General features: G+C 40.0%; 1 protein-coding gene across 1 annotated transcript; it reads left to right on the top strand.

Moving 5' to 3' along the window:
- The first annotated feature begins 13,952 nt into the window (after window positions 1-13,952).
- Window positions 13,953-15,202, top strand: LOC103711696 (uncharacterized). The gene has a single exon (XM_008797937.6). It carries the CDS (start codon window positions 14,334-14,336, stop codon window positions 15,024-15,026), a length of 693 nt encoding a protein of 230 aa, XP_008796159.4. The 5' UTR covers window positions 13,953-14,333; the 3' UTR covers window positions 15,027-15,202.

The following is a 15,202-nucleotide window of genomic DNA, read 5'->3' as shown; positions in this document are numbered from 1 at the left end:
AGCTTCGGAAAATCTTCTTTTTCTTGTAGTGATTGCTCAACCACCTCCTTTTCGAAACTTGAATAAAGAACCTTGATGTAGAGTGCTAAGGCTTCCTTTTGGCTTGAATGAACTATTGATGTCTTTTCAAAAGATGCTTCCTCTGATGAATAGTGTCACTTTAAATACTTTTCCACATCTATTGGTCACTCCCTATTGGTTAAATTTGAAAAACTAGCCGTTACTAGCCGTTGGAAGGTCAAAAAGTATTTCTGCAGAACTAGCCGTTATGCCCTTGCTCGTGCTGGGATCAACCCAAACTTTATTAGAGTCGACTCAACTTACTGTTCATTGGACTTGGGGTCGACTCAACTTCCTCTAGGGTCGACCCAACCTTCACTGGGGTCGACCCCTGCTACAGTGGGGTCGGCCTTCTCAGGAACCACAGAAACTTACATTTTCAGCTGTTTTCACTGGGGTCGTCTCAACGTTTCTTGGGGTCGACCCAAGCTACAGTGGGGTCGACTCAAGTTCCATTAGGGTCGACCCTCTTAGGGATTCCAGAGACATAGTTTTGAACAACATAACCTTAGGGTCGACTCATATTCAGTTGGGGTCGGCTCCATTGGGGTCAATCAAGTGTTCCTGGGGTCGGCTCAAGGAATCTTGGGGTCGGCCCTCTCAGTGAATTCCAGAGAGTTGTTTTCTTGAAGCTTCAAGCTGGGGTCAGCTCAAGATTATTTGGGGTTGGCTCCTCACCTGGGGTTGGTTCAAGGGTAAATGGGGTTGACTTACTATTTATCTTTGCCATTTTTGCAGGGATATGCCAGATGGTTCCATGGTGTGCCAGGGTCGACTCCACTTAGCTTGGGATCGACTCAATCTACATTTTTTGCATCTTAAGGTTAGACTATTTCATATAAACAATGAGACATATTTCAAGTAAATTTTGAGTGTATACCCTTAACAGTGAAAATCACTGTTTTGCTATTAAGAGTATATTTTACTTGAAACTTGGTTGAATTAGAATTAAGAGTTCTCTATCCCTTTTCTACTACAAATTTTATCTCATTCTCTTAATATATTTTGAATGTATCGAGGGTGTCGTATTCATTAGTGATGTATCACATTAAACCGTATTATCAATTTGATATTCCCTGAATGGTTGTGTTAATCATCGAAATAGCATTATCATCCTCAATCTTCCCCTTTTTGATGATTACAAAACATTGAGAATGAGTAGATTGACACTTATATTAAGATAAGGGGTTTTTGTTTTATAAGGAGCTTAAGTTGCTGAATTTCAGCTTTTCAAATTTGAAGGTGAAGGCTCTCCCTCTTTCATCCAAATATTGCCAATTTGACCTTTTGATTTTTCTGCCCCTTTCTTTTGTATTTTATTAAAAATGAAACTTCAAAAATTTGAGATAAAGCAAATGTTTTGAGTTATGTATCGAGGCATGAGAAGTATGTGCCAAATTCAGAAATTTTGATAGAAAATTCAGATTTTCTTGTTTTGAAAATTTTTATTGTTACATATTGCTCCCCCTTAAGTGAATATCATCTCTCTTCCTATAATTTGCAAACTTATTTCTCCCTTACCCTATATCGCAACTTCTTTCTTTTCTTACTTCTTCCCCTTTTTGTTATCATCAAATTAAAGAGTGTATAGCAATAGAGACAATAAACGATAAAATTCAAATTTCATTGATCAAAATGAGGCATTGTAGTATACTAATGCCAAAATTGCAGTGTTCTTCAATTAAGGTGCAAAGTACATCAACAAAGCAAAATGCATATGAGAACTAGATAAATCCTAGGTACTAATCATAATGGCCTCTTGTAGTGCTAACATCGGGCCTAGGAAAAATCTAATGGTTGTGATCTAGTCCTCATCCTCCTAGCATAGGTGGTGAGGGGAGGTCTGGCCTGATGGGACTGAGTCTGTCATGGACCTCGGTGAGCTGTATGACTCTGTGCCGAAACCTCTGACTCAGCTGCTCGGGGCATAGATGGACCATGAGCCTCCCTCTCTCTCTCTAATGTTGTCACCTCGTCTCTAAGGCTTCTAATCTCAGCAGTCATACTATCCATCCTGCGCATTATATCATCAGAGAGAGTCCTCACCTGAGCTGACACAAGCTCAGTCATCCTACTACAAAAACTTCTCTGTATATCCCGTAGGTGTGGATGATGAAGGTCCAGCCTCTGAAGGTACTGTAGGATGATCCGCAGGTACCTCAGCCTCAGGGATAGAATCTCCAATCTCTGGTGCATCACCCTCTGGTGCATCTATCCCTGCTCCTCCACGCACCCACTATCCGTCCACCTTCTCATAACCCATGCGAACTAGGGACCGTGCAGTGTAGGTGTCAGTAAATAGCAGATGTCTGGATATCTCTCCCTCCACAGAGATGTCATGCTGCCTGAATATCAAGGTGAGTATCATACCATAGGGTAAAGAAACTCTCGATTTGCATATGGCCTCTCGCATCTGCCTGATCATCATAGCTGGAAGATTCAAGGGAATTCCTTGAATGACATGCTCCATAATGACCATGTCTCGCTCAGATATGTGATCAAATCTTTCACTCTTCGAAAATAATATCCGACCTATGAAGTTATGCAATAACCTCATCTCAGCTGATAGAGAGCTAGCTACAAGGTTTTCTGAATAATCAAAATCATCTCTTTCAAGAATCAGCTGTAGAGCTCTCAACTTGTTTTCTGGTCTTTCTGGTGTAACACCTTTGCAGGGGAAATGAAGCAACTCACTCAAACTTGCTTCTGAAATCCTAACCCTTACTCCTCAGACCTCAGACACAAGCCCTCCTGGTCCAACTTTTAGGAAGGCATAGAACTCACGAACGAAGCCCGGGTAGGTCACCAAATCTAGGGAGCAAAGATACTCCCATCCTTGCCTTCGGATCCAATCCCCCAAACGGAACCCCTCTTGATCCAAAAATTCGGAATGGATCCTTCTCCCCGTGGTTACCGGTCTCCCCGCATATTTTGCAAGTTGAACTGAAGGGGAAGGAGGTGGAGAAGGCTCTACACGTGTCTCACCTTGTGGGGGCACTGTAGAAGATCTAGCATGTCTATCTACAATGGTTAGCCATGAGACTCTTCCGGATCTCTTAGCAACGGCTCGCTTGGGTCCCATTTTTACCAAATGCTTCCTTAGGTCTTGATCCAACGGCTTGGGGAAGCAATCTTCTACTGTTTGGAGGTGATTGGAAGAGATTGGAAAGTGGAAAATAAGGTTTTAGGAAGAGGACAAATGAAAACAGTGCCCTAAAATGGCTCTTGGGTCCCTCTTTAAAAATAGGGTCCCACCGCTGTGTCGACCCCAGATTTTTCTTGGGTCGACTCAAGGTGGGGTCGACCCCATTCTGGCTCGGGTCGGCCCCAGTTCAGGCTTTAAATTTTTTTTTAATTCTTCCTTTCTTCCAATCCTTACCAAATCTTTATGGGACATTGATATATGAGTAAGGAGTCTATAAATAACTAATTTGACTAATGTTTCATGGGTTTTTCAAAATGGGAGGAGAGTATCATGAGACAACTTGTTTCTCTTATTTGTTTTCAATCAAAAGGATCACATATGCCTAATTTCCTCCTAAGCATGCAAAATCTATCTTCACTTAAAGGTTTTGTGAATATGTCAGCTAAATGTTTCTCGGTACGCACATGCTCAATATATACATTCCTATTTTGTACATGATCTCTAATGAAATGATACCTTATTTCAATATGCTTAGCCTTGGAGTGCTGAACTGAATTTTTGGTAAGATTAATGGCACTAGTATTATCACATTTTATAGGAATATTGTCTAGTTTGATTCCATAGTCTTCTAGTTGTTGCTTGAGCCACAGTACCTGAGCACAACAGCTTCCGGCAGCTATGTATTCGGCCTCAGCCGTTGACAGTGCTACTGAATTCTGTTTTTTGCTAAACCATGATACTAAGTTATTTTCCAAGAATTGATATGTTCCACTAGTGCTCTTCCTATCTAATTTGCATCCAGCAAAGTCTGCATCAGAATATGTAAGCAAATCTAGACAAGAGTCTCTAGAGTACCATAATCTTATGTTTGTGGTTCCTCTTAGATATCTAAAAATTCTTTTGACAGCACTCAAATGTGATTCCTTAGAGTTTGATTGATATCTAGCACATATTCCTGCACTAAATACTATGTCAGGCCTACTAGCAGTAAGATAAAGCAAATATCCAATTAAACCTCTGTAGAGTTTTATATCTACACTTTTTTCTTTTTCATCTTTGTCTATCTTGCTAGTGGGGTTCATGAGAGTGCCTATTTTTTTGTGATTTTCATTTCCAAACTTCTTTAGTATTTTCTTTGTATACTTAGTTTGATGAATGAAAATCCCTTTCTTAGTTTGCTTGATTTGTAATCTAAGAAAAAAATTTAGTTCTTTCATCATACTCATCTCAAATTCTCCTTGCATTAAATTAGCAAATTTTTTGCAGAGATTATCATTAGTGGCACCGAATATGATGTCATCTACATATATTTGTACCACTAGCAAATTTTTATCTTTTCTTTTAAGGAAGAGTGTCTTGTCTACGTTTCCTCTACTGAAATTTTTATTTAACAGAAATTTGCTTAATCGATCATACCATGCCCTAGGTGCTTGTTTGAAGCCATATAATGCCTTATGTAATTTAAATACATGATCAGGGAACTCATAAATCTCAAAACCAGAAGGTTGCTCTACATATACTTCTTCTTCAATATAACTATTTAAGAAGGCACTTTTTACATCCATTTGATATAATTTGAAATCCATAAAGCATGCAAAAGCTAGAAGTAATCTTATAGCTTCTAATCTAGCCACGGAAGCAAATATTTCTTCAAAATCTATCCCTTCTTCTTGATTGTATCCCTTAGCTACAAGTCTAGCTTTATTCCTTATAGCTACCCAATTTTCATCTAACTTATTCCTAAAGACCCATTTTGTTCCAATTACTGAGTTATGCTTTGGTCTCTCAATCAATGTCCATGCATTGCTTCTTTTAAATTGATTTAGTTCTTCTTGTATAGCATTAATCCAATTTATGTCATGCTCAGCTTCTTCATAAGTTTTAGGCTCTATTTGTGAAACAAAAGAAAGATAGCTATTCAAGTTTCTAAGAGAAGATCGAGTTTTTACCCCTTGAGATGGATCATCAATAATTAAGTCTTTGGGGTGTCCATGTGCATACCTCCATTCCTTTGGCAGGTCTTGAGATTGTAGTGGCACACAATCATCCTCTTTTTCTTTTTCATCTACCTTTTCTTGATTTGGCACGTCATTGAGATTCAGCTTTTCAAACTCAATAATTCTTGCATCATCATCAAAAGAACTTTCTCTCCTAGCAGACTCACTATCAGACTCATCAAAAATAACATTTACAGACTCTTCAACTACAAGAATTCTTTTGTTGAATATTCTGTATGCCTTGCTAGATGTGGAGTATCCTAAGAAGATACTCTCATCTGACTTGGCATCAAACTTGCTTAGATCCTCCTTGCCATTGTTTAAGATAAAACATCTACACCCAAATACTCTAAAATATTTAGGAGTTGGTTTCTTATTTTTCCAAAGTTCATAAGGAGTTTTCTTTGTTATAAGACGTATTAAGACATGATTTAAAACATGGCAAGCAGTATTTATAGCTTCAGCCCAAAACTACTTTGGAAGATTTGACTCACACAACATTGTGCGTGCCATTTCTGCCCAGATCCTATTTTTTCTTTCAACAATCCCATTTTGTTGAGGCGTTCTAGGTGCTGAAAATTGATATGAAATACCATTTTCACTACAAAATTTTTTAAAGTGTTGATTTTCAAATTCAGTTCCATGATCACTTCGAATTGCAACTAAGGTGAGCTTCTTTTCAGTTATGATATTTTTATAATATTTCAAAAATATTGAAAATGCTTCATTTTTATGTGCAAGAAATGAAACTCATATATATCTTGAGAAATTATCTACTATAACTAGTCCATATTTCTTCCCTCCTAGGCTTGTAGTTCTAGTAAGTCCAAATAGATCCATGTGAATAAGTTTAAAAGGCCTAGTGGTTGATACTACATTTTTGGATTTGAAGGATGATTTTGTTTGCTTTCCTAATGTGCATGGTCCACAGATTTTCTTTTCAAAAATCAATTTTGGCACATCTTTTATCAAGTCCTTTTTGACTAGTTTTGATATTAGATCTATACTAGCGTGTCCTAGTCTACGATGCCAAAGTCAACTTGTTTCATTTCTCTTTTCTTCATTAGTAATTAAACATAATTCATTTTTCTTGGTTAAGTCATGAAGATCTACCATATAAATGTTTCCATGCCTATGTTCCATAAGTACAATACTATTGTCTTTAGGATTAGTGATTATGCATACTTAGGCTTCAAATGTGACCTTAAGACCTTTATCATAAAATTGACTTATGCTAAGTAAGTTATGTTTCAAACCATTAACTAATAAAATATTTTCTATAGAAGTGGATGGAGTGATACGAATTTTACCATTTCCAATGATAAGTCCTTTTCCATTGTCTCCATATGTTACCACTCCACCCTCCTTAGATTCCAAAGTGACGAATTGCTCTATGTCACCTGTCATGTGTCCTGAACAGCCGCTATTTAGATACCATCGTCTATCCCTTCTATTGGCTGTAAGAGACACCTGCAATCAAAGTCAAGGATATACTTTAGGTACCCAAACTATGTTGGGTCCTTTAGAGTTAGCCTTTAATGTTCCTTTTGGAACCCAAATTTTTTTGTATTTTAGCTTGCCTTTACATTTAATTTGTTATAATTGAATTTTCTAAAATTGCATTCATATGCTTTGTGTCCTATTTTATTGTAGCAATAACAGATTGTATTTTTATTTTTGGCTTTAACAAATATGTTCTTTAAGTATTTTTGCTTTCTATTCATTTTGTATCCAAATCCTGCTTTATCATATACAGCTTTTTGACTATCAAAAATCATATTTAGTTTGGTTGAGCTAAGTGTGAATTTGTCCACTAAGAATTTATATTTTTCTACATCTTCTTTTAGCTTGAGATTTTTAGTAATTAGATCTTTAGTTTTATTGGTAAACTTCCTACTTAGTGTTTCATAGTCATTAGATATTTTCAGCTTTTCTTTCACAAGGGATTGGTTTTCATCTTTTAGAATTTTATTTTTACTGATTAGCTTCTTATGCTCATCCATAAGATCTAAAAATGCATCATGTAATTCTTCTACTGTAAAATCACATTCAAGTTCCGAATCTACCTCATCATCAGTTGTCATGTAGCAAATTTGGGCCATCTCTTGTTGATCTTCCTCTTTCGAACTTGATTCCTCACTTTCACTCCATTCAGCCATGAGGATCTTCTTCTTAAATTTTCTTGTCATCCATTTTAATTCCGGGCAATCTATCTTGAAGTGTCCGGGCTTGTTACACTTATTGCAAGTTGGTACCTCTTTTTCTTTTTCTTTATCTTTTCCCTTTTCCTTGCTTGAGCTGCCTTTGAGGAAAGGCTTCCTTTTGTGGAGTCTCTTCTTGCCTCTCATGAATTTTCTGAATTTTTTTGCATGCATGGCCATTCCTTCTTCATCATATTCCTTCTCATCATCAGATTTTTCTGATTCAAGATCTTGTTTTGGAGTCGTACACTTCAAGACAATGGTTTTCTTCTTTTTGACCTCTTCTTCTGAATTTTGCTTCATGGTCAACTCATGGGTCATGAGTGATCCTAGAAGCTCCTCCAATTGTAGTGTGTTGAGGTCCTTTGCTTCTTGAATTGCAGTTACCTTGGCCTTCCAAACTCTTGGTAGAGACCTGAGAATTTTTCGCACCAATTCAGAGTTAGTATAAGATTTTTCTAAACTCTTTAATCCATTTATGATCTCTGTGAATCTAGTGAATATTTCAATTATAGATTCTGTGGACTCCATTTTAAACAGTTCATATCTATGTACTAGCATATTTATCTTGGATTCTTTAACTTGATTGGTTCCTTCATGTGTGACCTCTAGTATATCCCAAATTTCTTTGGCGGATGTACATGTTGATATTCTATTGAATTCATTTACATCCAGTGAGCAGTAAAGTACATTAATTGCTTTGGTATTCAATTGTGCTAGTTTTCTATTATTATCATTCCAATCCATTTCAGGTTTGGGAATGATTGTGCCCTCTAAACTAATTGTGGATGTATGTGGTCCTCTAATTATGATACTCCACAAGTCATAATCTAGAGCTTGTATGAATATTCTCATCCTTGCTTTACAATATGTGTAGTTAGTGCCATTAAACAAAGGATGTATATTTGTGGATTGCCCCTCGCTCATAGAACATCCTACTTGGGTTGTCATGATCTTTGACTCTTGATCGTGAGATCAACAAATACTATGAGAGCATCTTGCTCTGATACCACTTGTTGCCCAAGGTGACAAGCCAAGAGGGAGGGTGAATTAGTTTTTCAAAATTTTTAATCCCTTAATTAAATTAGTTGATGAGTGAGTGGTTAAGCTAATATTAATTGAATGTGTCTAGTGGAGTTAAGTAAAAACGCAATACAAACACACAAGAAGTATAGTGGTTCGGTGCTCTCCTAAGCACCTACGTCCACTTCCCAAGCATTCCCTTGGAAATTCACTATAATCCCGCGGATTACAGTTGGATTGTTTTTCGGGCTCACAATCCAAAAACCTCTACAATTTGGTTTTTTGGGATTACCAAAAATCTATGTTTTACGGGCTCACCAACAAACCTTCACCGTTGGTTTTACAGGCTCACCAACAAACCTTATAAAGAATAATAGAAAAAAAGTTTAAAGCTCCTAAATGAGCAAATATAACAAATATGCACAAAAAGAAAAGAGTAGAAAATAATTATCGCTTTGTAGATTGCTCTTCTCTTCTTTGCCAAGGTTTCTTCTCTTCACAATGGGTTGGTGGAGCTGTTGAATACACCCTTAGATTGCTCAACCACCTCCATTTTGAAACTTGAATGAAGAACCTTGATGAAGAGCGCTAGGGCTTCCTTTTGGCTTGAATGAACTATTGATGTCTTTTCAAAAGATGCTTCCTCTGATGAATAGTGTCACTTTAAATATTTTTCCACATCTATTGGTCACTTTTCATTAGTTAGATTTGAAAAACTAGCCGTTACTAGCCGTTGGAAGGTCAAAAAATACTTCTGCAAAACTAGCCGTTATGCTCTTGCCCGTGCTGGGGTCGACCCAAACTTTACTGGGGTTGACCCAAACTTTACTGGGGTCGACTCAACTTACTGTTCATTGGACTTAGGATCGACTCAACTTTCTCTGGGGTCGACCTAACCTTCACTGGGGTCGACCCCTACTACAGTGGGGTCGGCCTTCTCAGGAACCACAGAAACTTACATTTTTATCTGTTTTCACTGGGGTCGACTCAACCTTTCTTGGGGTCGACCCAAGCTACAGTGGGGTCGACTCAAGTTCCATTGAGGTCGACGCTCTCAGGGATTCCAGAGACATAATTTTGAACAACATAACCTTGGGGTCGACTCATGTTCAGTTGGGGTCAGCTCCATTGGGGTCGACTCAAGTGTTCCTGGGGTCGGCTCAAGGAATCTTGGGGTCGACCCTCTCAGTGAATTTCAGAGAGTTGTTTTCTTGAAGTTTCAAGCTGGGGTCAGCTCAAGATTATTTGGGGTCGGCTCCTCACCTAGGGTCAGCTCAAGAGTAAATGGGGTCGACTCCACTTACTGTTTATCTGTGCTATTTTTGCAGGGGTGTGCCAGATGGTTCCATGGTGTGCCAGGGTCGACTCCACTTAGCTTGGGGTCGACTCAATCCACACTTTTCTACATCTTAAGGTTAGACTAACTCATATAAACAACGAGACATATTTCAAGTAAATTTTGAGTGTATGCCACGATAGAGCTACATACCCTTAACAGTGAAAATCACTGTTTTGCTATTAAAAGTATATTTTACTTGAAACTTGGTTGAATTAGAATTAAGAATTCTCTATCCCTTTTCTACTACAAATTTTATCTCATTTTCTTAATATATTTTGAATGTATCGAGGGTGTCGTATTCATTAGTGATGTATCACATTAAACCGTATTATCAATTTGATATTTCCTCAATGGTTGTGTTAATCATCGAAATAACATTATCATCCTCACTGTCGATGCTTCTTCAAAGCATCGGCAGATTTTCGCCCCTGAGCCAAAATTGCCGACGCTTAGTCGGGATAAGCCCTTTTTCCTGTAGTGTTAGTATATAACCTCTATCCTTGAGGTACCTTGGCTATCCTATTATATAGGTGAGCTCGTTTTGTTGTGACTTGGGCTGATGTGGCGTGCACGGATGGCTAGGTGACGACTAGTAGTACGGTTGCTCCGTAGGAGCCAATCCGCGAGGGCAGCGTATAGCGCTGGTCGAGCACAAGCTGTGGTGCTGCCAAGACTGGGGTTTGCCAGAGTTGTCGGTTGTTAAAACTGTCAATTTTTGTCGACATGTGCTGATTGTTATTCTCGATTGATTAGCTTCTCGGCTGGTGGCTCTTTAGCTGTTTGGCTCTTCGACCGAGGGCACCTCGGCTCTTTGGCCTGCGTCGAAGTCATTCTCCACAGATTATGTTTGAGGTTAAGGAGGTCGGTCTGGTCCGAGGTCGAGGTGGCCAATATTTTTTTCATCACAAACCACTATAAATGAGAGATGGATTAGAAAGTCATTGAGCAACCATCATAGAATCATCCTCTGAACAAATTTGTGAAGATCCTAATATGTATAGAGCGTAATTCAGTCCTTCCTATGCAACATGCAACTCTGCCATTGAAACTGTAGTATTAAAAATTCTAACTCTATCTACCGCAATGAATCCATCATCAAAACTTTTGTGGTTTGCTAACGCCAAAGATACAAATTATTCCACATTTTTTGCCCACTATTAGTCAGTCACTATAAATATTTTGACAATGTTACAACTCAAATGTTTAGATGGATCGACAAGAATGTCTACGGCTTTTCCTTCTCCCCCTACAATAGTTACTTCACAATTCTTTCATACGAGGAATTTATATGCTGCTAGGTGGCTGTTATAATTGAAAAGTTCACTCGGTGTCTATGTTCAAATTCTTGGTAGAAGGTTTTTGCAGTATTTCCAATGTCTTGTGTGAAGATGCTACCAAAGCATTCTTCCCCAAGATGTGCATTTAAAGACTCCTTTAAATCCGTGCACATGGGCTTCGTGGCATACATCATCTATCTTGGAAGATTTCCGTAATAAGCATCCACGAGCAGCCCAATGTTTTTTGGGGATCTAAGGCCGTTTTGTTTTTGAAGCCTTTTCTATAGTAGGCTGGCCTTAGGCGAACTCACAGGAGGACCTTTTTTTTCCCTTTTTTCTTTGAGGCTTTTTCTGCAATGGGCCTTTTTTAGGCCGGGGCCCTAGGCGACCGCTTTGGTCGCCTAAGGATTGGGCTGGCCCTGTAAGTATCCTTTTTTTCCCATCCAATCGCTCACATTGATGGAAAACATATGCATTCTTTGGCCAGACTTTCTATAAATGACAACTTTTGCAAATCGTGGAATTACACTCTTGAATTTTTTTCATTGCTGAACATATCAGACTGAGTTAAATGAGTCAAAGATCTAAATTGGAATTTGAGCCCTTTAATAAAAAGTTGAATAAGGCTGACCCATTTATGACTAGAATCTCCTAACCTACTTAAGGCAGGTTGGCCGGCCATTCGATCATAAATTGCCACCTTAATATTAATTGCCACCTTTATAATGTTTTTTCTTTGATTATCTTCCATTTTATGTCTCCCTCGGACTTAAAATTTTATTCCATTGTATTGGTTTCCATGACCTATTTTCTTTTAATACCAGATACATGTCTTTATGTGTACAAACAGGGATAACTATGCAAAAAAAAAAAAGCCCCATCGTAATTGCGTGTAAAATACATGCCTAGTTGTACGCAAGGGACTATTCTTTGACAAATAAGAATAAAAACTGCATAAGGGACCGAGCAGAAAATGGTAAGCGTTGACAGTTCATTTACGACTCGTACAGGAAGACTAGGGTAAGAGTTACTAAATAAATTGTAGTCTTCCAATTTTGTAATGATATTACAAACTTCTTTTGCAAACATCTCTACCATAAGCAAGACGCAAGGCAATGCTTATGCTTGCTAATTACCATACCTATCAAAACCGTGGAAGACTGTTTGGCTGGCTGATTTTTCATTGACCCGAACGGATGCTGCTTGTTTGCTTATTATGATCCATGGTTGCAGAGGCCATACTCATAGTTGATGAAAAAAAAACACTAAAATTTCTATTTTTTAAGAATCAATGCGGAAACTAAGCCTCAAAAATACTTGTGAGGGGCATCCTGCATGTTTTCGACTAACACTTTGCCACTAAAGTGGACGACCTCCAATTCCAGTTCAGAGTTTTTCAGTGATTCATCTCACCGTTCTATAGCTAATATCCGCAAGCCGTTCTGCGGCAGTCTGGTTACTCCAATGCTCCTTGTTTTCCACTAAAGCGGACGACCTCCAACCCACCAATTCATCGAAAAGTTGAAACAAAACCACCGGGCGATTGACCCATTAAGCAAAGGTGGTCGCTCAATTTTGTCAATACTTGAGGCATGTAAGTCCACACACGGGGCCTGCCACTAGAAACCATGGCCAGCTTGTTCTGGCAGCAGCTTGGAGTAAACCCACCAGTCAATAATATACCAAAGAAAAGCTATGGAAAAATTTAAATAACGTTGGTCAAATGATAACATTCTACTCCTCCCCATTCTCGTTTCGAACGATAAGCCTTATCCTCGCCGCGTAAATAAAGCAAATAAAGGAGCTGGGACACTTGCATGTCTTCAGAGTCGTGCATCCAACTCCACAAATACCAAGGTCTTCGTCCTCTCTGGCATACAACTCATTTTACCTACTCTCCTTCTGTGGCTCGTTCGAAGCTCCTTGCACTTTCCACCATGGCGTCGCTAATTAAGCACATTAATTAGCCTCTCGATATTTGCCGAGCTGAATAAAAGGAAAATTATGGATGACGTTTTATACCAACTACCATGTCCTCTCTGAGAACTTGCATTTCATTTTTTTCCTTGAGAGCTCTGGCGTGACCTGGTGAGATAGCATATAATGAATACGGTGGGTCAAATATTATGTAACAACTCAGAACTTTATCCAAAATGACTAGTTGGTAAGTATTATTTGGATTTATTGATCCTGTATAAGTATCCAATCTCTATCCAGCGAATAACCGATCTAGAACTAAACACACGCCCGCACGAATTCTCGCATACTCCCTCCGTTAAAATCCTAACGTCCTCGTGAGGATGCGTCACCTAGTCTACATAGGTTATGGATCGGAACGGCTCTAATACCATTTATAACAACTCAGAGCCCCACCCAAAATAGCTAACCGGAAGGTACTATTTGGGTTTCTTGATCCTGTACAAGTACCTAAGATTTACCGAGCAAATAACCGATATGAACTAAACACACGCCCACACGGGTCCTCACATATTATTTCCGAAGTAAATTCTTGTAGCCGAGGAAGTCGAGGTATATTTTTTCCTGGTTTAGACAAATTTATTTATTGAGGAACAAAGGAGAAATTTGAAAATAGGTGTATTTTAGGAAACCAAAAATCACAAATTTACTTTCTTGCAATTTATTTCATTCTATCCGTCTTATTTGCTATGGCAATTATTTGGCCATTCCAGCTCATTGCAGAAAACCTCTCCATATATAACAATGATATATCAAATACTTTGTCAATTGATCGGTAATTTTGGGATCTTGTTGTTTACGATCGTCAACTAAAAGATATAATAAATATCGTTTTCTTGACTGATGGATACTAAACGCGGCAACTTGACCCTTCGCAACCCTGTTTTGGACTTACTTTGGCTGCCACCTAACGCCCAGACCCAAGCCAGCGGATTTTTTTGACGGACGTCCCACCGCATGCATCTAGCTCGGCAGGGGAGTCGCCGGTAACAAAACTTTGGTTAATATTATCAGCAATGCGGGCTCGTCGGCCGGGAAACGAGGCCTGCCGACTAGAAAACCGGAGAATACCAGCACCTTGGTTTAGAAAATACTCGGTGAAAATCCGCGATCTAATCACCTACAAAGCCAGAAGCTAGCGAAGGATAGCGCTGGTCAATTACCACACTCTACTCGTTTCGCATAAGGAACCACGTAAGGTTTGCAAATTGCAGGCCTTGGAGTCGTTCATGCATGCAGCTCTATAAATACCCATGCCGTCCTCCCCTCTAGGCCACAACTCATTCCTCACTTTCCGATCTTATCCTAACAACCATGGCTAAGACTAAGCTTGTTGCTCTTTCCTTCATAGTTTTGCTGAGCATCGGCCTCTCCGAGGCAGGCCGAGCCTTGACATCTTCAAGTGGAGGTGGTGGCGGAGAAGGCGGCGGGGGTGGTGGTGGCTCTGGAAACGGCTCCGGTTCAGGCTATGGTTCCGGCTCCGGTTATGGTGAAGGAGGTGGATCCGGGGCTCATGGTGGTGGGTACGGAAGAGGTGGAGGCGGTGGTGGCGGAGGCGGTGAAGGGGGAGGTAGCAGCTCTGGTTATGGGTCGGGGAGCGGCTATGGTTCTGGCTCCGGATATGGGGCCGGTGGTGCCCATGGTGGAGGGTATGGTAGTGGCGGAGGTGGCGGAGGCGGTGAAGGCGGAGGTAGCGGATCTGGCTATGGGTCAGGAAGCGGGTACGGGTCTGGCTCTGGATATGGCGCCGGCGGAGCGCACGGTGGAGGCTATGGAAGCGGTGGAGGTGGTGGAGGTGGCGGCGGCTCCGGCGGAGGGAATGGAAGTGGAAGTGGATCGGGCTACGGATCCGGCAGTGGCTCAGGGTACGGCCAGGGCAGTGGTGCCCATGGAGGGGGCTACGGAAGCGGCGGCGGTGGTGGCGGCGGCGGTGGCTCGGGCTCTGGGTCTGGTTCTGGGTCCGGCTATGGTTCTGGATATGGGAGTGGTGGTGGCGGACACCATTAATTAACTCCTAGATCTGCAACCGTCCACCTGAAGCCCTTCATTGTCGTAGTTCGCGTACCGCGTCATTCAATCCTTCTTATCCGTGTGTTAATTTTAGTTATGGGTGTTGTTGTAATAAAAAATGGAAGGGCTTCTGGGCTTCTGTCTCATAATTGAAAAAATAATGGTTATCAACA

The sequence above is a fragment of the Phoenix dactylifera genome, chromosome 3, assembly GCF_051530095.1.
Source record: "Phoenix dactylifera cultivar Ajwa chromosome 3, Ajwa_hap1_PhDact_Kaust_v1.1, whole genome shotgun sequence".
Lineage (NCBI taxonomy): Eukaryota > Viridiplantae > Streptophyta > Magnoliopsida > Arecales > Arecaceae > Phoenix > Phoenix dactylifera.
This window is presented reverse-complemented; position numbering and strand designations above follow the sequence as displayed.